Here is a 23,129-nt window from a genome sequence, read left to right as displayed (position 1 = left end):
CAAAAGGAGAGTTTGTATCCAGCTTGGCATAATGAAGGAAACCTCTCTCCCTTGCTGTACCTGAAACTCATTTACACCCACAGCTGAGCAGAAGCTGGGTGAGCGCTGTCTGCAAGAGACACAGAGAGAATGGGCAGTGCTAGTTTGTAAAGATTATTAGCCCAAAGGGATACCTGCTGCTGCTGAATCACACACATCCTCCCTGAGGGCTGATGATTAAAATCTAGAGCAGCATCATGTTGACCATGATGCACTAAGCAGAGTTAATGTAGGTATATTTAGAAAGCTTTACCCTTTTGGGCTTTCTGTTTATGTGGCTGTTTAGAGGGGGAAAAAGCTCAAAGAAAAAAAAAAAACAAGAAAGAAAAGAAAAGCCCAAATCAGGCGACTGACTGTTTTATATATGCTGCTTTTGAAAAATTTCCCACAAACAACAAAGAATTCAAAGGAATAGACTAACAAATAACTCCAGTTACATTGCTGTTGCAAAAAGCTAAATGCATCTGTATGTACTGCTAGCCTTCCTGATAAACTAGGTGGCATAACGCGAGCTCTCTAGGAAAAGCATCATGTGCTCATGTGTATTTGTACAGCACTAGGAGTTTTGATCTTGACTGGGGCTTTTGGCCGATAGAAATAAATAATTACAGTGAGTGAGGCAGCATGTTCAGCTGCAACCCTACGTCTTGGTCAATCCACAGAGTCCTGCCTCTGTGGACACCTACAAAGGACGAGTGTGTCACTGGCACAAATCCTTGCTTTTAATACTGGGAAGGCATAAGAGAAACAACACGTGCTGCTAAGCGAGCAAAAGGTCCTCTCTGATCATCCCTGAGTAAAGAGCTGCAAGTTTAGACAAAATACCCGGCACGAAAGTTTGCCATCTGTTCAACTCAGCTAGAGTGATTTCTGGGGAGGGGAAGGGACATAAAAACATGTTTTGTAATAGAAGAGGGAGCCCCACACCCTCCAAAAATGGGGGGGGGGGACGGGGGACGGACATGAAAAAGAGAAAAAGAGAAAAAGAGAAAAAGAGAAAAAGAGAAAAAGAGAAAAAGAGAAAAAGAGAAAAAGAGAAAAAGAGAAAAAGAGAAAAAGAGAAAAAGAGAAAAAGAGAAAAAGAGAAAAAGAGAAAAAGCAACAGCTGGCCGGGAAGCCGCTCGGGGTTTCGGGGCCGCTGGGGGGGCGGCCGGCGGCCGGACAGCCGAGGAGCTCCCGGCTCCGCGCAGCTCGGCAGCAGCCGCCGCGGGGCGCGCAGCGCGGCCGGGCCGGGCCGGAGGCGGTGGGGCGGGCGGCGGGGATGCGCCGCTGCGTGCGGGAAGAGCACGGCGGGTCCGCGCGGGGCGGCTCCCGCACCTGCCGGCGGGCTTACCTGTGGCTGACCCGGGCACCTCGCCCTCCTCCGGCGGCGCCGGCTTCTTGCCGGGCCCTTTGCCTTTCCTCCCCTTCCTGCCGTTGCCGTCTTTTTTCTTCTCGGCCATCCCGACTCCGGCCGGCACCGTTGTCGGCTCCCGGAGCGCCCGAGGCTCCAGCATCGCTCTTGCCCGCCACTGCCGCCTGGGACTTGGAGCAGCGAGTTCCTTGGAAGTTTTTGGAAACTCCTCTCCGGGCCTTTTTTTTTCCCCCCCTTCACCCCCCTCCCTCCTTCTCCACCACCCCCCCCTTTTTTTTTTTTTTCCTTTTCCCTTTCTTTCCTAATAATAATAATAAACTCCAGCCCACATACACACCCTCTCGGCACACGCCTTACTAATGCCCGCCCCGGGCACCGCACGCCTGCTCTCGGGAGGAGCCTGCACGGCCCCAGGCTGTGCAGCGGCCCCGGCCCCGGCCCCGGCCCCGAGGAGGGCGCAGGCACCGCGGCACCGGCGGGGCGAGGCGGGGCAGGGCAGGACGGGGCGGGTGTTGCGGCCCGGTGCCGCCCCACCGATCGGCAAAGCCGGCGGCTCGTTGCGAACGCGTGTAAGCTCCGCCGCCGGGCGAGCTGCGGGGACGCCGCGGGTGGCCTCGGCGGGGGTCGGGGTGCGAGAGAACGAGAGGCTCCTCGGGGCTCCTGCGCTGCCACCGAGGCACCTGCCTGGGCTGCGGCTCCCCACGGGGCTCCGGCAGTGCCGCCCCCCGGTGGGGCGGGCGCGGAAGGGGGATTGTGAGGCTAGCGTGCGCTCCCGCACCTGGTGCCTCGCAGGGGGATCCTGCCCCGGGGAGGTCGCGGTTACAGTCCATCTTCCCAGCGTGGCTTCGCTTCTACTTTTACGTCCCCTCACGGGGCTGATCCCAGCATCTCACAACTGAGTCTCGGTCAGGTAAAGCCTCGCTGCAGCTCACAGGTGACACTGCACCCCATGCGAAACAGCTCTAAAGTCACTGGTAACGGTATGAACTCACTTAACAGAACTCCGGCGTCATCGGAAGACTTAAATCTGTGCACGTAGTTGCTCAGCTAGCCTGAGCCGTATTCCCTGCTGATGCAGTAACCGTTGTCTGTAGGAGATGCGTTTACACCATTAGGTAGGAAATGCAATACTCTGAAGGGTTACAGAAAAGGTCTGCACAATGTGCTTAAAATCTCACAAATTAAGGTTTTCACTCTATGCTTGGGAAGATCATGCAATGTGGAAAAACAGATAGGCAAACTAGGATTGCTACTTTGCAGTTCATAGTGATTCCTCCTTCTTTTGAGAAGACATGTCCCTTAGGCTGCAAAAACATTCACAATTATCACCATGCACAAAAAGTGCTATAGAATTGTTTTTCAGTGTCGTTTGATTGAAAACATTAAAAAAAGATACCTTTCTGAGTCAGGTCCTTACACTCCAAACCAAATATATACTGAATTCCTCACCTTCTGTAGTTGAACGTTTTAGGGCTTAATTTTAGGGTTCTATTATTTCACGATCTCTCCTTGAGCAAGAAGCTTTTGAAGAAAGCAATGGTTAACCAGTGATGCTGGGTTTTCAGCATTTGGACGTTGAAACAAACAGAAAAAAATCCCAATGCTCGTATAAGTTCTGTCTCTATGGTAAAATAAGAGGACTGAACAACATGGACTGCACAACAATAGATTTCCTAAGTGGCCCGATGATACAGCATCGGTGAACAAAGCAAACCGTGGGGGGAAAGAAATAAAAGACATGGGTACAATTCCCGACACAAAAAGTTACAGAAGGTGCCTGCTGCACGACACGCTTGAGCAATATTTTGGATTTGTTGATACACGGCTTTATGGCGTCCTTTCTCAAATGTGTTGAACCCAAAATGAGGGAGTAAGCCCCAGGCAGGGCGGGGAGAGAAAGCAAATCTCACGGAACAGCCAGAGATGGAGAGATTACTGGCGGCAGTAGCGCGGTTTTTCCTTAAGGGGTCACTACTCAGCAAGGAGGGAGCCTGCTCCGGCAGCATGTAAGGGACTGTGCTGGGTAACAAGTGTACTTTTAAATAATCTCGATGCGACTTGTTTTTCTGTACTCTGCAAAATCTAAATGCTCAAGGCAAACATTACCTTCACGCCGTGTTCGTCAGCATTAGACCATCATTCCAGGGAGTTAGCTGCACTAAGGCAGGGTAAGCAGGACACAGGACCACCCCAAAGACCTTCTTTTTGAGGGTGCCATACTGTGAGAAGACCCCAGCAGCCTGAGGATGCATTCGAAGTGAAACCTTAAAACTGGAAAACCAGGTTCCTGACTCCCTGGCATCTTCTCTGTGAGAAATGGGGAATTTCTTTGGAAAACAGAAATCTGCCCCAGAAATAAGATTATTATTTCCAGAAGGATGACTATCATTCATTGCAGACAACGTGTCATAGATCTGCAGTGGAAGGGTGTGATTTACTCCTGTATGTGCCAATGAGAAAGAATCAGGTATCACTTATAGTACGCAAGACTGTCTGTCCTTCTTGGCTGTCGCCAGTTATGAGGTGCTTCACCAGAGTGAGTAGCAGTTAATTTAACACCACGTTAAAGCAGCTGTTTCCCCTCCTCAGTGCAGTACTATGACACAGAGTGGGCTTGTCAGAGGCTGGTCAGAAAATGCAGGACATACAACAATCTTTTGAACTGCTACAGCACAGTCCATCATACACATATCAAAGCACTTTTATTAATTCCAACATGCAATTCAAGTAGCCAATTTGGGCTACTTGAAATGGAGGGATGCAACCATTTACATAATTTCAGTTGAGTGGGAACCGTAGCTCAGATGTGTTGTAGAGCCCCATAAAAATTACACAGTTACTTGGGGAACAAAAGTCCAGCTTTCATGTGCATCAGTTCATTGCAAGACAGGTAGAGGAGAGCTGCCCACTTGCCACCAACACACATGTAGAGACTGTGTATGGAGCTTTTACTCACCCATCTCTTGCTCTCTCTCTGTCAAACTCTTCAACATAGAAATTAAGCTCTGACTATGCCCAAGCTCATCTAGCTGTTGGTAGTCTGGCTACTCTGGACCTCTGCATTTTGCGCAATTATTCACATCACACGAAGTAAATGCAGAATGTTGCTAAGTCTGATTTTTCGCTCATGTAAACATCTCTGCAAAATGCAATGCAGAGCAAAAGAGATGGATTGGTAAACAAAAATAAATAAAAAGTGCTCCAGAGTAACAAGCAGTTGAATGAAATGTCAACATTCTTATTTTCTTTTGCTTCTAGGACCATTTTTACAAATACACTGGCCATACAAAACATGCTTAATTACAAATACTTTGAAACTCCAGTGTCTTAATGAGAGAGTATGAAGTGTTTTAAGACCTGTTTTAAGTCCTGGGTTTTTTTCCTTAGAGAAAATATACTCTTTAAAAAACATTTAAAAATGTTCAACAGAATTGATTCCTGAATTAATAAATGCCATGGTTTAAGCCTATTCTCAGTCTTCTCTTACACTTAGGACTGGCAATTTCTTTTTTTCTCCATTTGGTATTCCTTTAAAACCCATGAAGACAAGTGGGAAGACAATCTGCATAAACATCAAAACTGCTTATTGCCACTCTGTTGAGGGTAAGAATAGAGTATGAAACATCAGGATAAAGAGAATTAAACGCTAAAGATGTATCCTAACCATAAGTGTGAATAAAACACGTTCTTATCTAAGTTGGACTTAAAAGTTTCCCAGCAGCTAAGCACGAAGTCTTTGACATCTGCTCAGCTGAATCAGGACAACAGTAGCTTTTGTTCTACTGACATTTTGAAGATGCAAATCTTGATTACACAAAAGTATCCTAACAGTGGCTTAAAGGTCGAGCTGACAGACCAGCATCTTTGGCAACAGCAGCACTTGTGACAGGTGATGACGTCCCATTAACGTCTCTTTTCAGGAAATGCCAACATTTCAGAATTGTTTGTACATGTGTCTGTATATATGTTGCTACAAACAAGACCTGATAGCCTCCACTTTACCAACAATTTCTATGGACTGGTTTGTGAAAGTTCAGGGAACTGTTACAACAAAAAAAATGGGTGCTTTAACATTTACTGTTTCAGAACTTTTTAGATTATCTAGTCACAACTGCTAGCCCCATTAATGTGCGAGACATTGATGCTGTTAGGTGTGGGATGAATGAAAAACATTTTTGTGTAGGTAACGGGCATAAGCTTTGTCTTCCTCAAAAACACATCAGGCCAAAGTTTTTACAGGCTACTACACTCCTGAAAAACTTCACTATTTATAACCAAGGATATGGCCTCTGAAAATAAACTAAGTGAAAAGGCATGGAAGGTGAAAATCTATTAAGAGGAGTAATTTTGGCAGCCTCTGTTTGAACCCAGACTCCTTCAGTACTGGCAGTACTAACAGCTCTCTCACTTCTCCAGTGTGACTTCACTGACCAATGTTCAGTTCACACATTGCACTCTCATGGAAATGAATCAAAATTATTTTTTTAAGTGTACGTTGAAACTTCATTCAATTTCTGAGTGGATATTCTAGTTCAGGACTAAAAAATTCTGAAATTAAGTTCTGAACAATTCACTTGGTAAGGTAATGAAGTCTAATCACATTAAAAGCACCTTTGATTAAAAATACCAAAACAGAGCTCTAATGTGGTTTAACGAATTCACATTGAATGCATAGCTGTTTTGCATTCAGATTGATTGTTCCCACTGGGGGCAAGACTTTAGTGGCCAAGCATGATAATCCCCATCATCCTGGTGCACTCACAAGGGACCAGCAGGCCCTCCAAACTAGGCTGGCACACTCTGGGCACAAATCCATGGTTGATCTGTGTGCCGTCAGAGCCAGCACACATTCCCTACCTCCGTGGTAACGCACCTCAGAAGCAACATTGGTCCCGACCCCTTCCAAGCCTGTACCCATGTGGTCAGCAGTCCCAAACTGTGCTGCCCAGCGGGTTTGGTAAAGCCTCTGAGCCACAAAGCTGCCCAGGTATGTCTGTATCTTGTTTGGTCTTCTCCACCATGAGAGCACTGTGGCCTCTCTGCTTCCCTGTGACCCTCTCCTCTGCAACAACAAGCTGTCCTGGCCTGCAGTAAGCTGACTGACAGGTAGTACAGGCACCAGCCTGCACCCCTGCCCTATTGCAGGAGCAAAAATGATGCTCCTGGCAGGGTGCAGTTAACCCAGATATATTATTATTCCAGTGTCACTGACTAAATCCTTGGCTAGCCTGATGGGTCCCCAAGGACTCCATGCTGCCTTTGCTCCACAGGCTCTGTGAATAAAACAGCTCCCCTTTGGAGTCAATCAGTGTAGCACAATCACTCTGGAGTGTGTTTTGGTTGCACTGCCACCCAAGGTTGTTACAGCCTTCTTCATGAGATTATCTCAATGGCATGCAGTCTCCAACATATCTCATCTTTAAAACACTCCTGTGGCTGTGTGGCAAAGCTACGAGGTAGGCTCTTTCTCCACAGGAAGGGAAAAGGAGTTAGAACTGAAAGAGGATTTAGACCCAGCAGCTCTCAGCTTTGTAGCTCCAAACTCTTCATGATCTGGTCATCAAAACAGCATCCTGAATTAGGTTCACAGCCTCCACATTAAACGCCTGAGGAGTGTTCAGTGCCTGACTGTGGGATTCACAACTGCCGTGTCTGATGAGCAAGAAAGTACCTGAGTGTTAACAGTAAAACAAGATGTCTCATTGAACCTTAGGAGGCTTTCAACTCCATGCTGCAGGCAGGTGCAGCCCCAAAGTGAAACAGAAACACCAGAAAAAAAGGAGGTGCTGTTTGAAAATGATTGCAGCAAGGACAGACTGCCTCCCTTCTGCCTGTGCTAACAGCCCAGTGTTGGAAAGCGTACTCTACCCAAGAGGGAGAAACCTGAGTTCGGTTCCTTCACCTGTCTGAAGAGAATAGGATCTGGAATTGAGACCACTCTTTCTTCACATAAGCACTCTGATCACTACTGTGCTTTCCGTGTCTGGCCCAGTATGTGGTGGGAAATCTGTAACTCGACTGTGATCCAACTGGAGCTTTTGCTGCCTATGAAAATCAGTTAGATGAGCAGCAGTAAACAAAAATATGTTTCATGTGGGGAAAGAAGTCTCTCTGTGTGGATTTTGTCTTCTCCATAACTCTTGTTATTTAAATCCTAAGCAAAAATGAATAAATGCAGTGTTAGAGAGGATGTCCAGTCACTCCAGATTTGTTTTAAGGTCTTTCATCCAGCAAGAAAATGTAAGATGTATCTAATTAAAGCCTGAATCAGCGGTAAGATTCCCTGCTGTGCCTTACCTGTGGAAAAAAATTACTTATCTATAGGTAGCAAGTCTTTATTATCTAGCTCAGGCTGTAAAAACTTGTGGGCCGAATTACAGTATCCTGGTTAAATCCCTGATTTAGCTGGTGTCCTATTAAACACAGAAGTATTTCTGTGGTAACCCCTTTGCCTAAAGTCAGTGTTGCAGACTTAGCTACCTTTCAGAAATGGGGTTTGGGAAAGATTGTTCTTTCAGAAAGTTTTCATGCCCTTTCCTTTCTAAATAAGTGGAACTTCAGATATAGTATGTCAGATATGCCATTCTTCCTATCAAAGTTTCTGAGCTGCAACCTTCACTGAGAATTTTCTATGAGTAATACGTTGTTTTCACTGAGTTGTTTCAGAAAGTTGCATGCACTTCCCATCACATCCAAGCAGAAGATAATTTTTGTAGGCCTGCCTCAAAAAGGGAAATATGGTGTGCAGGGGTATCATTTCATGCTGTGAAATAAGGATTGAAGTGAAAGGTTAAATAGGAAACTAGTCAAGTGGTAAATTAAAGCCCAGGGAAATCCAGTTATTTCAAGCCTCCAAAAATTATGTTTTGAAATTGTGTTAAACGCAGTGCACTAGTGGGTGGGTGGAGGTGGGATGTTACCTGCAGACAGGCCAGAGCAAAACCTGTATATTTGTCTGTTTTGAGCCCTACCAGCCTTTGGGGTGGGGGGGTGGGGGCATGGGAAATGCACCCCAAATACACCTGGCACTCTGCAGTTACCTAAGAAAAAGGTACCTGGCTGACAGACAGAAGCTGGGAGCATAAATCCAGGAAATTGCTCTCTACATGCCCAGTTCTTGTAATCTCCTTTAGGAGTCTGTTCCTGTCACTGTTAGAAAATGGATATTAATCTGGATGGGACTTTAATTTGAACCAGTATGACCAGTTCTGTGTTCTTTTACTTTGCACACAATTTAACAAGTGCCTAAGGTTTCAGTCCAGCATGAGGCTTCATTGTATTTCAGAGCACAAGCTGTGATTGCAGTGATCTGAGAGTGAGCACCGGTTCAGAACTGTTTATAGGAACTTGTTCCTTCTTCCCAGACTAATTACTTTCCATTTGTTCCACAAGTGTAGAGACATGGTGTGAAGTCCTGTTGCCCTATCCTTCTGCCACAATGAGGGTGACTGGATCCCCCATGGACACTGTCTCCTACTTCCTCATATTGGGGCATCAGAAATTATGGAGCTATACACCTAGTAAAAGATTGTCAAGGGGAAGTTAAAACTACATTTTAAAGATACCTTTATTTTCTTTTCATGTCTTTGCAAAATAATAAATGAAAATATTATAGATTGCCTAGTTGTGGTGGGAAAATTTAATACAGCATAAAATACCTAAGGGCTAAATATAAATTTTTTTGGCAAAAGGTGTGGTAAGGAAAGTAGTGAATGTAGTATGAAAGCTGAAGAAAAATCCGGAGGTCAGATCCCTGAGGGTGGAAAATTAACATGCCTCCTTTGAAGCCCATGGAAACAGTGATTGGCACGCCTGAAGATTTGGCCCTAACACATCATGACTATTTCCAGATGAGCCCTAGTTTAAAACATATAGATAGCAAATAGCTTTTCTGTCTGCTGATTAATGCTTCCCTTTTTAAAAGAAGTCTGAATGGGGAGTCGAGCTGGAGACCCTCGGTACCGTCAGTGCTCTGATGCAATCAGGCTGGTGTGACTTCCTCTGTGGATAAAACTTTCTGTGAAATACTCTTTAGACAGAACTCTCTCCTGATCCTCAGGTCATACACATGCACACACAGAGAATACAACTCAGGAGGTGTTGTGAGGCTGCACAGATCCCAGTAAACACAGTACTTTAGCACACTGGAAGACATAACTACATGTGTATTTAGGGTTATTTTGGATCACTGAAAAAATCCTACAAGCTGTGCCCTCGCTGCCATGTTTCAGTGCTTAAAAATACAAATAACTGGGATCTGGGTACTTCCCTTTGGAGCAAAGTTTTTTAAAAACCTTCATTAATCCTACCCCTATGAAAACAATGCAGAACTCAGTTGTCAGGGAATAAAATGTGTGGTGCTTGTGTCTCTAAGTTCTTTCAAGTGGTTTTAATTGACTCATAAAACATTCAAAACTGAGCCAAGACAGGAGTCTGATTACCGTAAATGTACTAGTCCTGTACAGCTTGCTAGTAAAGCCCTGAAAGTTGTGGGATCACCTCACTGAGCAGAGAAAGAATGTATTTTAATGTCAATTCCTCCTGCAAGTTTATTCAGGAGTTAAAACTGATGATGAACATGCTATTCCACAAGCTCAGACCTTTGCCTGTTCATGATTAACCCACAGAAAGACTGAAAATACGTCAGTCAAAAGGGAGAATATGAAAGTGCTATTTGATAATTTGTTGCTATGTGTAGCTCTATGCTGGCCCATTATGCAAACCCATTAAACGCTATAGTTTGCTTCTGAACTGTTCACCACAATTGCTGCAGAGGACTTGGTAATCTAGAGCTATCATCTCAGCTACGTGGCTAGTCACCTACACTACAAAGTTTATGTTCTGAGATGGGAAGGTAACATTTATAACCAAAACCAGGGTGTGATCCTAGTAATGGGACTAACAGTGGCCACAGTTTCCAGTGCACAGTGACCTCTTCTTCTCTGTGAAGGGGTATTAACTATTCCTTCTCTTGCCAGGTTTCATTCTGCATCATCTAAGTGATGGTCAGCCTCCTATTAGCATTCCTTAAGTCTGTCACTTTAATGGTGTGGTATCTCTGGATAATAAGACTCTATGGCAAAAGTGAAGAGAATACAATCAACCAAATCCTGGTGATTTGGTAAGAACCCTTCAGTGAAATCTGGGAGGGGTCAAAAGTGCCATGAAATACTCTGGGATGCACCAGTAACCGATACGTTCACGCGAAGTAGTTGTACAACAGTGTTAGTGTTAACTATATATTGCACAGAGAAAGACAAGATATTTTTTTTCAAGTTTCTTCACAAGGTATCAGTTGCCCAGGGACACTGGTCAAAAAAAACCCCAAAAAACCAACAACCCAAAATAAACCAACAACTCCAAAGGGCCTTATGGGACTAAACAAGTCAGTTATCCAAAAAAGGTATCCCTGGGTAATGCACACCTTCAATATGGTACACTTAGACTGTCAAAACAACACCTGAAGTTGCCTTTTCCCAAGCTAGGGCAAGTAACAGAAGCCTTCACTTTCAGTATTGTTGTCATCAACGTTGCCAATATTGTCAGTATCCTGTTACCAGGCAGTGAAACAACATGTATCCAAAATGATGTTAATGCCATCTCTGTGGTGTGAGACCAGCACAGGGTAAATAAATTCAAGAAGACAATTGACTTACTTGCAGACGTTAAACTCAGCTGTATGGTTTTCATGGATGCAGGGTCATGCATGCAACAAAACAAACCAGAGGCATTCTACTGTCAGCCCATACTGCAAGGAAATTGGAAGAGAAAATACTGCTCTGGATGCAAAGCTCTGGGAGCATGATGGAAAGTCGGATATTTTGCTGAATTGCCTAATAAACCTACAGAACAACCCCTCAACAGGCTGACTTGTGACAGGCAAAAAGAAAGGAAAAAATAAGCAGTGTAACAAAAATTCTTGCAAACAAACGGTGCTCAGCACGCCATGCTCCCCTGCAGGTTTCCCCACGTGCTCCTTTCAGCTTCTGGAGGTAGAAATGGAGTCCTCTGGGATTAATGGCAGGAAAAAAAATAATGTTTTGACTGTGCTTCTTAAACACCTGGGACTGCCCCTGGTCTGAAGCCCTACAAGACCCTCTCTGTACAGACAGATACCATTTAACAAAGTGCAAAGTAATGGATAAAGAAATCTGTGCGTGTGGGTTGAATTGCAGTCTGCAATAGCAGATGGTCCAGCAGGTGCATGACTTGTCTACAGAAACAGGATGCAAAAGATATTAAAGAGTCTGATTAAGTGTCTGATGGTCAGGGACACCTCAAGAAAATAATAAGTCACGTTGATACGGATCCCAGTGTGCTGGCAAAACTAAGTAAGTGAGTGATTGCCCCAAGTAAAGTGCTGAGAGCTAAAGGATAAGTTGAACTGGTTTGGAGAGAATGATTAGCTAGCAAGAGTTGTTGTAGTAAAATTAAAACAGTTAAGGATCAGCAAAGCAAACAAATGTAAATGCTGTTCCCTGTGAACAACTGGGGAAGACAGGCCTAGTTTTGAAATGTCATTTTTCTGGACTTATTTTAGTTTCTCAGGTAAGTTAATGGCTTTTGCAGGCTGAAATGTGATGCAAATAAGGAAACTCTGTGCTGTGACTTCCCTTGGAGCAGCAAAGTGAGTGCCATAGCACTGAGGCTGATGCCATATACCACAGCCTGAGCTGTCTGAGGATCCAGATGGGATGGATGCAATGAGGACACTGACCGAGGATAAAGTACCAACATTCAGCAGCTTTCGGTGTCTGAAATGTTTGGGGAGGAGGGTTCAGTCTACTGTGGCTCTAGTGTACCTCTTTACAAATGAAAAATTTGCTCAGGATGGGAACAGCTTTCTTAATTCCGTTTTCAAAACCTTTAATTGTCTGCATCTTAGACTGAAGGCCATGGTGAAACCTCTCTTTTGCCTCACTTCCCCTATATTCTTCAAAAGCCTGAATATTCCTCCAGCAAATGCCCACCGTTGCTGGTCCATTTCTTCCAGTTTGTCTGCTTACACCCTTGGCCTTAAGATAGCTGTTAGCTCTTTCTCATTCTGCAGAAAACCCCATTTCTCTTTCAGAGAGAAAATGCTCATGGCTTGGAAAATGCTGAGCCAACCTCTCAGCCTCAGTCTGGAAGCTGCACCCACTCACCCAACAGAAAATCTGACCCATCCTTCAGACATTGCATGTTATGTTTACAGGTTGTGGTTACATTTGAAGCAGTTTGTCTTTGTTCTTACCAAATGAAAAAGTGAAGAATTTACCGACAAGTTTAAACAAGGAGGTGGGATCTGAGTCATCTGCTTCAGTCATTGGTGGTTTTCCATGGTCAATTAATTACTATTAGCTCTAACATCCATGAATACCTCCTAGTAACCACCAAGCAAATGACATTGTTCACCTCCAAGAAACGTCATCAGTTCTTGAAAAGACTTTCAGCAGCACCACTCCCTTGGTTTAACTGTATAACTCCTAGCTTTTAGAGGGCCCCTATAATGACTCCTTATTGAACAGATGTGGAAACTCAAGCGTGATGCAAACAATTTGTTCAGGAAAGCACATCAAAACTGTGGCAGAACCATAAAGGTGCCAGATCTTCAAATTTTTGTTCTAGCAATCTGCAGAACACTATCTTATCTGAGATTTTTACTCACGACACAAGATGTTGTCTGTTTGTCCCCTTCCAGCTGTGTTGCTGGCAGTCAGGTGATTCCAGTCTGAGACAGGATGTAGGACACAGAACATCTGCTCTCGCCTTTATGCCAGGCTGTGTAGACAGGGTGTCCCACCATGTGGCCCTACACCTAACATAACATGCCACAGGACACAATCGTCTTGAGGAAGGCTGGCCACAGCAAATTTACTCTAAAGGGCCAGGTCTATTGCTCATAGGGATCAGTGAGAGAATATTATTACGGGCATTGCACCAGACACGGAAAAAATTTTGATAGGAACAAAAATCCTCCAGAATGGGCTTTTTATACTCGTTTGGACTAAATATATCACTTTCAGAAAAGTTAGTGCTCTCTGGGGTAGGTGAAACAGTGAAAACAGGTTTTGTTCCCTTTTCATGGACATTCATTCAAGACAGCACCAATTTGACCACACTGGTACTAAACTCTCAGTAGTGTCCAGAGGGCCAGATTCTGTCCTGGGATGCAGCAGGTGACCTCTATGCACAGCAGTACCAATGTACGGAGCCACAGCTTGTGCTGTAGCCATTTTACTGTCTGTGAAACAGTGCCTGTGGAGGCTCATGGCCACCATAATGCACGGTATAGATGACATGTATGCACAGTGGGGATGGCTTGACCCCTTTTTTGTGTTCTTCACATGCAGTGTCTCTCCCACAGTGCTTCAACACCTCTCACCCTTCTTGGGGATGAATATAGTGAAGGAAGTTACTCCAAAAGCTGAAGTTTGGGTGGTTGGGGTAAATATGAGGTTCAAAACAATCAGTAGGGCTGCAGAAAGAAAGGCAGATGCCACAAAGCTTTCGGACCTATAGAAAAAACAAGTTTTATTGGGGCATAGTCCTTGTTGTACTATCACTGTTCCATGGGCAAGGAGGGGCAAAATTTGGACTGTGTTAGACAAGACTGAAGGACATGAAAGCAGAAATGAGCCACCCCAATGGAGTATTCCTGGAAGCCACCTTAGCTTAGCAGAAAGGACACTGGAGTAGAGGTAAAGGGTTTGGAAAATTACAGAGGAAAAACTCTCCCTGAACTTTACTGGTGCAGGGACAGGGTTTCAATGGATTGTCCCCAGTCAGAATGAGATCCTGAGTGTCAAATAGGTAGCTCTGCATTTACAGGGCTGGTGCTCCAGCAAAACAGCAAGCTCCATGCTAGGAACGTTGGGGAATGGAAAAGAGAAGAAAACAGAGAACATCTCTCTCCTAAACTTGGTTTGCAGCCACATCTTTTAAAAACTTGTGCAGCCCTTGTCCCTGAATCTGCTCTGGGTGAAGTACAGAGAAGAACAAGGCATGCAGGCTGGTGGATGTGGTGGAGCCCCATGTGCTCCATGTAAGTGGAACAGAGAAGTGATTAGGGAATTATTGAAGTAAGGAGCATCAGCAAAAACAGAAAGAAGAAGTTTCAAATACAGCCCTTATTATTTTCAAACATGGAAAGGAGTACATTTCCACACGTTTGGCTAATTACATTGTGGAACTCCTTACCACAGGACATTGTGGATGGTAAAGGTTTACATGGAGTTTGAAAACAATCTGATAAACTCATGGACAAAAAGTTATTCAGGAGCTATTCAATCTAAACTCATCACTCATGAGACTCAAGTTCTGGGAGGCTGGGAAATAATTAATTCCCCAAATCCCCTTCTGCATACCTCCCATGTCCTTATACTCTTCCACCACTGTGGGCTGTTGGGTAGTCTCAGGGGCAGGATAGTGGGCTAGATGATCTTCTGGTCTCAGCTAAGCAAGATAAGTTTAGGCAAGTCATGTTCTCTGTGTCCTTGTTTTTGCCGTGATCCAGCTTGTCTTTTTTTTTCTTTTTTTTTATTTTATTTTTTATTTTGTAAGTTCGACAAGACAGATAGATTTATATGAGGGAGAGAGGTGATCCCTCAGTTCAGGACCCATCAGGCCTCATCCAGGCAATATGTCTTGTTTGGGGCCCCAGAGAGGAGAGACAACAACAACTCAGAGGGGCTCCAGGAGGCCACTGGGTTGGTGGGACTGGAGCACTGTCCTGCATGGAGATGCTGGTTCAGCCTGGAGCAGAGATGTCTTTGGGGCACCTGACAGCACCCTAGCAGTGCCTGGTGGGAAGGGGAGCGACAATGGGCACAAGTTGAAGCTAAGGAGGTTCAGGCTGGAGATACAGACACTTGTTCCCCATGATGACAATCAGGCAGTGTGACAGGATGCCCAGAGAGGCTGTCTTCTCCATCCTTGGAGGTTTTCAAGATCCAATAAAAAAAGCCCTTATAAGCTCTGGGTAAAGTTCCTTGTGCAGAAGAGTCTCTGCTTCCACTGAGCCCTCTGGGCCCAAAGATAATGTAAATGCTAATGAAATGCCATCAGTTCCGTGTGTAATTTCTCTTTGCTTTTGAAATATATGTATGCAGGCCTTGGCATTTATACTCATGCGAAAACAGAGATTAACTTCAACTTCCTGCGTAATGGTAATTACCATTAGACCACTCTGTCCCTGGTCTAAGAAAAGAAAGTACATTAACTCTGGCAGTGCTAGGTTAACAGTTGGACGCGATGATCTTAAAGGTCTTTTCCAACCCAAATGATTCCACGATTCTATGAAAAGCAGAGAACAGGTTTGCAGCTGGTGAAGTCAGTGCAGTATCACTGAAGCCAACAAGCTGTACTGAGTCGCACCTGCTGAAAGTCTGTCCCTATGCACTTTGAACGTCGGTCCCTCACCTCCCCCCACGCTTATATCAGCATCGGTACATGGTCAGGAAGGGCACCTGGGTGCAGCACATCAGCAGGCTGCTTGTGATAGGTGATGGGCAGGGAAGCTGCTTTGCCCGTGCACAGAGTTGTGCTTGTGCTCCCAGCAAGAGGAAGGGATGCACAGGTTGCACAATCTAGCTCATGCTAGCAGGGAGACTAGCCAGACCTCTCACACCCCCACACAGAGGAGGAGGAGAAGGAGGGGGCTGCTTCCTCTTCCTCTTGCAGAGCTGACAAGGGCCTCTTTTCCTTTCAAGAGTGCTGCTGGATGGGCAGCAGGGTGCAGGCAAAGCTCTATCAGCGACTGTGCAGCGGGATCCTAAACAGCGCACTGCAGAGCTGTCTTTGAACTGACAATGGGGTGCTGGCACATCTGCACAGCTTCCCTTTCCTAGGGCACCTTCTGCCCACAGAAACATACTTTTTAAAGAGGAACAGCCCTTGCCTGGGATTTGCTAACTGCCAACATCCATCCTGCTTTATACTGCAACAGCCAAGAGTAATGGGCTGGATTAATGCCTCCGTTGCCACAGAAGCAGTCTAATGCCATATATATAGAAATAGCAAAAAGTTCTACCAGCAGGTTAGGCATTAAGCTGGCTTTGGCCTCCCCTGTAGGCCTAAAAGATGCTTGTTCTTACTTTACACCCATTAGCATAAATTTGCTTGTGAATTTTGCTTGCTATCCATACCTAAAACAAGCATCACCTGACACATGTTTTGCTTTCTCTCTTTTCCCAAAACAAAGTGAGGATATAGACAATGCAGGTGATGGAGCATTTAATTTGTGTTCTCTAATTTGAGTAGAGAGGGGGCAACTTCCTGGCTGGCAGCAACAGTTGTGCTCAGATGAAGAGCTGGAGCCTGTCCTCTATCAATATGGTTGCAATGGTGAACAGGCTTTTGAGTCTTCAAGCCAAATTCCTCCCAGCAGGAAGGAGCTCCCAGCTGTAACACATCACTGCCACCAGCAAAGCAATGTCGTGAAGTGTGATTTCTTAGGGACCACATTTCTCTGTCCAGCTTTTGATGCAGTTTTCTCCCCTTTCCTCTTCCAGAAATCCCATTTAAAAATGCAGATATTGACCAGTAGGTGCTGCAAATTAACGAGAGATGGTTTTCCTCATTCCCAGTATAGACTCAAACTGGACAGGATGCATTGCCACAGAGGGACCTGTGAACACATGCACTGGCTGCTCATGCTGTTCAGGAACTGGGTGCACACACTCAGCAGAGAAGAATTTCCGTACACCTTTTGGTTTTACACCTGTGTTCAACCTCTTAACTGCAACGTACATTGCTTACTTGAGTCATCCCATTTAAGTCAGTGGAACTACTCACTTAAGCACTACTCATCAGGAGAAACAGTTTTCCAGGCAGGCCACACATACCTGATCATGCTTAAATTTGTGCATGCCTGTTCCAGATGTAATTTAAACACCTTCACGTGATCCTTTTAACAGCCACAAGCTTTTTGAAAGTCAGAGGAATGCAGGAATGACTGGGTGTTGTAAGGGAAAAGCGTAGGCCAGGCAAAAAAAGATACACAATCATTGCAAAGAAGGAAGACTAAAGAAGCAGGAAGGTAAAAAAAAGTGTAATACATGGGAGTTTTCTGAGCTGGTCCATCACTGCCAGAGGAATTTTCCAATTTTTTTGCATAGTGGACTGCTTCAAAAAGTGTAGAAAAGTGTTAGGTCGCTCCATGGTCTGTGTGACTCACCTGCCCTATGTGTAAAATTGTTACTAAATGAGAAGTATAGCACTAATTTTATTATACTGGAAGAGAGGGAACTGAGAAGAAGAGGTGGTTTTAGTTTCTTGATTTGAACAACAAAGCTCTTAGAGGCTGCATGTCACCAGTACTATTCTTTTGAATCATCTGACATGTAAAGAGATTTGTAAAATATTAACTAAAGTTTACTGTCTTATTCATCTTTGTAGTGTATTATATGTCCACCTTATTGTTGTTTTATAGTCCTGCTAGGTACCTTCCTAGTGGATAATGACAGCAGTACTGGTCATTGTTTGAGCATTATAGAAATACGCAAATCGTACAAAGGTGTTTCAGGTTTCAGCAGGGTTTACTTAGCTCCCATGGCCAAAGAAGAGGGATGCTGTTCAGTTTGGCTCAGTCAGATGGGATGCTGTTCATCCAAGCCTGGCATTCACTCCACAGGCAATAAATATCCCAAGTAATTTCTTGGAAATGCCAGCATTTCCTGGAACTCCTTTCACCCCAAACAAGTGCACACCCTTCCTGTACAGCACACTGTGGGACACGTGCTGGGGCCAGTTGGTGCCTTGCAGCAATGTCTTGGCACAGGAGCTACCTGGATTACACCACTTTCCAAGAGATTCCTGGGGCAGTTTTTAAGACCGTGTTGTGAAGGGCAAAGAGCATCTCCTCTACTATGGGAGTAGCTTTTTCTATTACCTCCATCCAAGCTGCTTTGCACCATGTGTGCAAATCCACTGGTTCAGCTCAGGGGCATTCTCCTGGCTGGACCAGCTGGACAAGGAAATTGGAAAGTAGGGACACCAGTAGGTTGTGAGCCCATGCGCCAGGTGAGGAAACCTTCTGAGTCATGATCTCCAGAACAGAAGTCTTCCCTTGACCTCATGGAGGAGGAATTTTGCACAGAGCTCTGGGCCAGATAAAGGGATTTACCAAAGATCTCACTAATTTTTCTGTTGCCCTCAAAAGACTTCCTTTCAACAGCATGGGATCCTGCTGCTATCTGCCAGCTCTGCTAAGGAAGCCTTCATGGTGCTTGGTGGCACTACTTCAAGCAACCTGAACAGAAAACATCAGGTTAACTGAATCATGGCAAAAATTTGCCTGCAGATGTGAAAAAGACACATTTTGGCCACTTTTCTATAACCTAGGCTCTTTCTGCATAGACCCTGCTTTAACCAGCAACACATGCCTGAGCTCTAATCTCTCTTTGCAGATACTAAGCTGATCAGGCTTGAATCTAGCAGAAGTCACACACCTTTCTTCCCCCTTACCATCCTCCTTTATAAACAATGGAAAAACCTTCCTTTTGATTATTTTTTAACATAGGAGGGGAAGACTGAGGATTTTAAACTGCAGTCCCTTAGGAAAAAAAACTGTTAATGCTGCTGCTGAGGCTGTGCTCCAGATCTGTGAAATTCTCTCTGCTTTTTCTCTCTGCCTGTGCAAAAGAGGGTGGCTATCCCTCATAGCTGAAAAAAACAGCAAAGCTGAACTCAAGCCCTGCTAAATCCCTATGACAAACAGCCACACAGAAGGTGCTAGGACTCTCAGCCACTGGTCCAGGCTATCACCTGTAGCATCCATCTTGGCTTGAGAGGCAGAGAGCTGGCAAACAGTTTTGTCTGGGCTTAGGAAACAGAAGCAAGGAGTGAAAGCCATACACATACTCATTTTCCGAACAAAGGCCAAACATCCGATGATCACTTCAGCTTCATGTTTGTCTAGTTACACACAACCTTTAAGCCTTCATTTTTAATTTACCCCAGAGGAGAATCTTTCTTTTACTTAATTTCTTTTTTTTTTTTTTTTTTTTTTGTGTCAGCCAGCTGATACTTCTTCAGGGTGGAAAATTACTGTTTGGATCTGCTTTGAAGAAAAATAAGTATGCTTATTAAAAGAATACCCTCTCAGTTAGCTGCACATGCCCCAGGGCTAAGGCATTTTTCCTGTTCGTGTTCACTCTATACTGGAAGACCAGTAGGAAGCAGGCACTCATAGTGGGGGTGTTACTTGATTTCTTTTGTCAGCCTGCAAGCAGACAGGAGGGGCAGGCTCCCGATTCCCTGCCCCAGCAGAGCCAGCCTTGTGTCTGAGACCCCATGCCAGCCAGGGGAATTTGCAGTGGCTTAAAGGCACAACTGGCATAGCTTCGCTGCCACACACCGCTGCCCTAGAGGACAGGGAAACAAGAGGAAACCTTTAGGGTTAGGATCAAAAGTATCTGTGCTTCACCAGTTGTCGGTGGCTGTGTGGTTTCAGAGAGGTTATTGGCAGCTGCTGTCATTTAAAGCAGCTCTAGGTTGCTCTGACTTACGTGCACTGGGTGAGCAGGGACAAACCCCTTCTGAAGCTCAGTGCAAATACTTGGACCAACAGTGTCTGCAAGTATGAAAAATAATAGTACTTTTTCTTTTAATGCATTTTTTGTGTTATTTTGAGAAGTCTTTGGTTAAACTCAAACTAGCCACTTCCAAATTACCTGATAAACTTACGTATTATATATAAATTCATGTAACTCTCTGCCCATTTTATGGGATTTTTACAGGCATAGCTGAAAAATCACTGTTGTGAGTGAAGGACGACAACTAGAACAAGGCTCAAGATGTTATTTTGTATTCTTGCATTTGCAGCAAGACCAATGGTAAAAGTATTTTTAATGTCTTAAAAATTAATTAATTTATAACCAGTGAAATTCACCCTCTCTGCATTGTAAGAACAAAACACTACCCTTATAGACCCAGAAACCTTCGAGCTTTGAGGGAAACAATACACCTCCGCCTGAAATGTGGCTCACTAAACCACATTAAAACTCAATATTTTGAAGAAGTAGAGTGGGAATTAAAAGCAAGGTTTGCTACATCCAATTTTGAAAGCTTTGGCCACAGCGTAAAGAATATAATCCATTCAGTTCCCTTCTGTTCATTAAGTGGTCTCCAACTCACTACTGCTTAACCTTTGATTTTAAGAACTGAAATTTCTGTTTACTTCAGGGGATGGAAAACTTGCTTAGTGCTTTAAGCAACATTCACCAGGGTAAACCAAGTTTTGATACTCAAAGTCTCTTACAAGTGAGGTTTGATTTCCTCCCACCAGGAATAAGGATCAGACTCCTGAAGACATCCTAGGACTCCTGCACTAGGATGAAGCTGTGATAGTCTTTGCAAGGAAAACATTGGCAAAATCTTGAAGTGTCTAAAGGTGTCTGACGGTGAATACCTGATCCAACATAAGCAGCCTGAAACTCAAGAGCTGTACTGGATGAAGAAGTCACAAGGGAAATAAGTGTACCATGAAGGCCGCACTGTAGGAATCTGCATTTGGTTGGTACAGACAAGTTATATTACTGGAGGTACTTTCTAGTTTTTTTACTTTAAAATGTTAAGTTCCTTCAACACAATTTTTAAATGTAAGCTGATAAAATAATTAAAAAAAGAAGTCAGTTCACGTCACAGCCAAAAGCTGTAGATCATGTCAGGAAATACTTCTGAGCAGCAGATGGAGAAATGAGTAGGATTGTGTTGTAACTGCGATTTAGGGATAGAAGTGGGTCAGTGCTTGAAGGGAGAGGTAACGTCTCTTAATTGAAACAACTGATAGAGTTTGAAAAAGCTGATGAGCTGGAGAAGGATTCGTGTGCTAAAATTTTAACTGTATTTTCTTATATATCAGCTACTCTAAAAATTTGACTTCTTCATATGAACTGTATGTCAATTAAATAGATTGAAGAATTGTTTTCTAGACTGCTTTTGAAATTTGTCTTGGATGGCCATGCTAAACCATGGGGGCCTATTATCAAAGTTATTTGTGCCTTGACTGTACACTCTAGGTGTAAGTCACCAATTCGTAAAGGTCACAGAGATGCCTTTAAACCAGACCAGTGTTGTTAGCTGAATAAAACCTGTTAGAGGAAAAAACAGCCACAGCAGTCACCTTTTTTCCCTGATCTGAATGACTGCTGCATTTATTCATACAGCAGATGGCCAAGACAGGGCTTGAAAAACTGAATTGAAATAACAGGCGCAGCTTTATTATTAATTGAAGACTCATGGAAATCAGAAGCCTGTGTCGGGCACAGTGACATTTTGGTTTGGTGGCTTTTCAGAGGCAGCATCACTTTGAAACACTTTAAAACACAAAACCCCAACCTGGGAAACAGAGTGTGGTCTCCCACACCAAACATGCAATAGAGCTGCACAGCTCCCAAGAAATGGGGTTTCCCTTTGCTGTGTACAGGACCTCACTTGGGTAATAACATTTGCGGAGATTAATCTGTCCACAGAGCTTTCAATGGCACAGGCATGTCCTCTGCCCTGTCTGCACCAGACAGAGTGAAAATGCAAGGGAAGGGGCTGAGCCATATACTGATTACCGTGTATTTGCTCTTCTCAGTGCAACGAGTAGAACTGTGGGGTGAAACAAAGCACGAGCATCTGTTCACTCAGGTCTTCGGTCAATGTATGTCAAGAACACTCTGTTGATTTTCTGCATATTTCAATCACACCAATCTTGCAAATACTGTTCAACCTGCTGTCCACGACTACAGCTTACAGACCTTTCCTGTAAACTCCCATCTTAGGCTCCTTGATGAACGGAACTTTTTGCCTGCAACTCTGCCTTTCACTGAAAAGTCTGTGAGTGTCTAATAGCAGCCATTTGTAGATGAAACTGTTGTAAATAATTTCTGGGGATAAGAAAAATCTAGAAACTTTGAAGGATAATTAGTATTCAGTGATAGCAAAGCTAAAGTGTTTTCACCAAAATTTAAAGTAGGTAGTCAAAGTATTTAATGAACACAAGTTAAAGATTTCATTTCATGTGAGCAGGCTGGGGACACTGAGGCAGGAGACCAGAGTAGAACTGAAGCTTGCTGCTCCTCCTTTCTGCAAGAATGCAGAGATCTCTTACCAGGAGGGGAGATGGAGAAGGCAAGGAGACGTGTCCTATGTCACTCACACCTCTCCTCAGCTTCCAGTGACACCTGCCAGGCCAGCTCTGAGCAGGTGGCAGCATGTAAGAGATGGAGATCATCTTTTTGGATAGTATGTGCTGCTCAAACCAACATGTCTTCCTTTCCCCTAAAGACAGCAAAGGAGAAACAGTGACCTCAGTGGGCCATTTTCTGCCACTAGCTGTGAGTGAGCCTAGGTTACTGACTGATTATCTCTACCTAAAGTCAACCTCAAAGAAAAGTTTTTGTGTTTAGGTCTTGAACCTTTTGGTGGAACATAAGTACAAATGATGCTGCTGAGCTAAATGAATATATCGAGATGCACACACCAAAGAAACCCCCAAAACGAACAAAAAAAAAGCCCAACCAACCAAAAAAAAACCAAACCAGCAAAAAACCTGCCAAATACATGAAAAGCAATGGATGTATGAACAAATCCTGGCTGACTTCGAGGTGATGTTGAAACCAAAATCAGATGGAGAAGTATCAGTTTCTTCTAGCTAGGTTTATGCTAGCATGGGATACCTGGTAATCTAGGACCACATCCTAAGGTTAGTTCCACCAGAAAGAATTGCTTCAGAGGGAGGTGAGGAGCTCTTTTAACAGTTTCCTTT

The 23,129-nt window shown here is 44.3% G+C and overlaps 1 protein-coding gene across 2 annotated transcripts in view; it reads right to left on the bottom strand.

Moving 5' to 3' along the window:
• Positions 1 to 23,129, bottom strand: part of NRG1 (neuregulin 1) — a 501,573-nt gene that overhangs the window by 206,040 nt on the left and 272,404 nt on the right. The window contains exon 1 of one of the 2 annotated variants that reach the window (XM_080372047.1): positions 1,373 to 7,302. The exons of the other annotated variant lie outside the window; for it this stretch is intronic. Coding sequence (XP_080228173.1) covers positions 1,373 to 1,535 — 163 coding nt within the window. The 5' untranslated portion in view covers positions 1,536 to 7,302. Of the gene's footprint in view, positions 1 to 1,372; positions 7,303 to 23,129 lie in introns of those variants that run through there. 2 annotated transcript variants of the gene reach the window in all.

The sequence above is a fragment of the Falco punctatus genome, assembly GCF_963210335.1.
Source record: "Falco punctatus genome assembly, chromosome: Z".
Taxonomy (NCBI): domain Eukaryota; kingdom Metazoa; phylum Chordata; class Aves; order Falconiformes; family Falconidae; genus Falco; species Falco punctatus.
The sequence above is the reverse complement of the archived record's forward strand: the minus strand, read 5'-3'. Positions and strand labels throughout refer to the sequence as shown.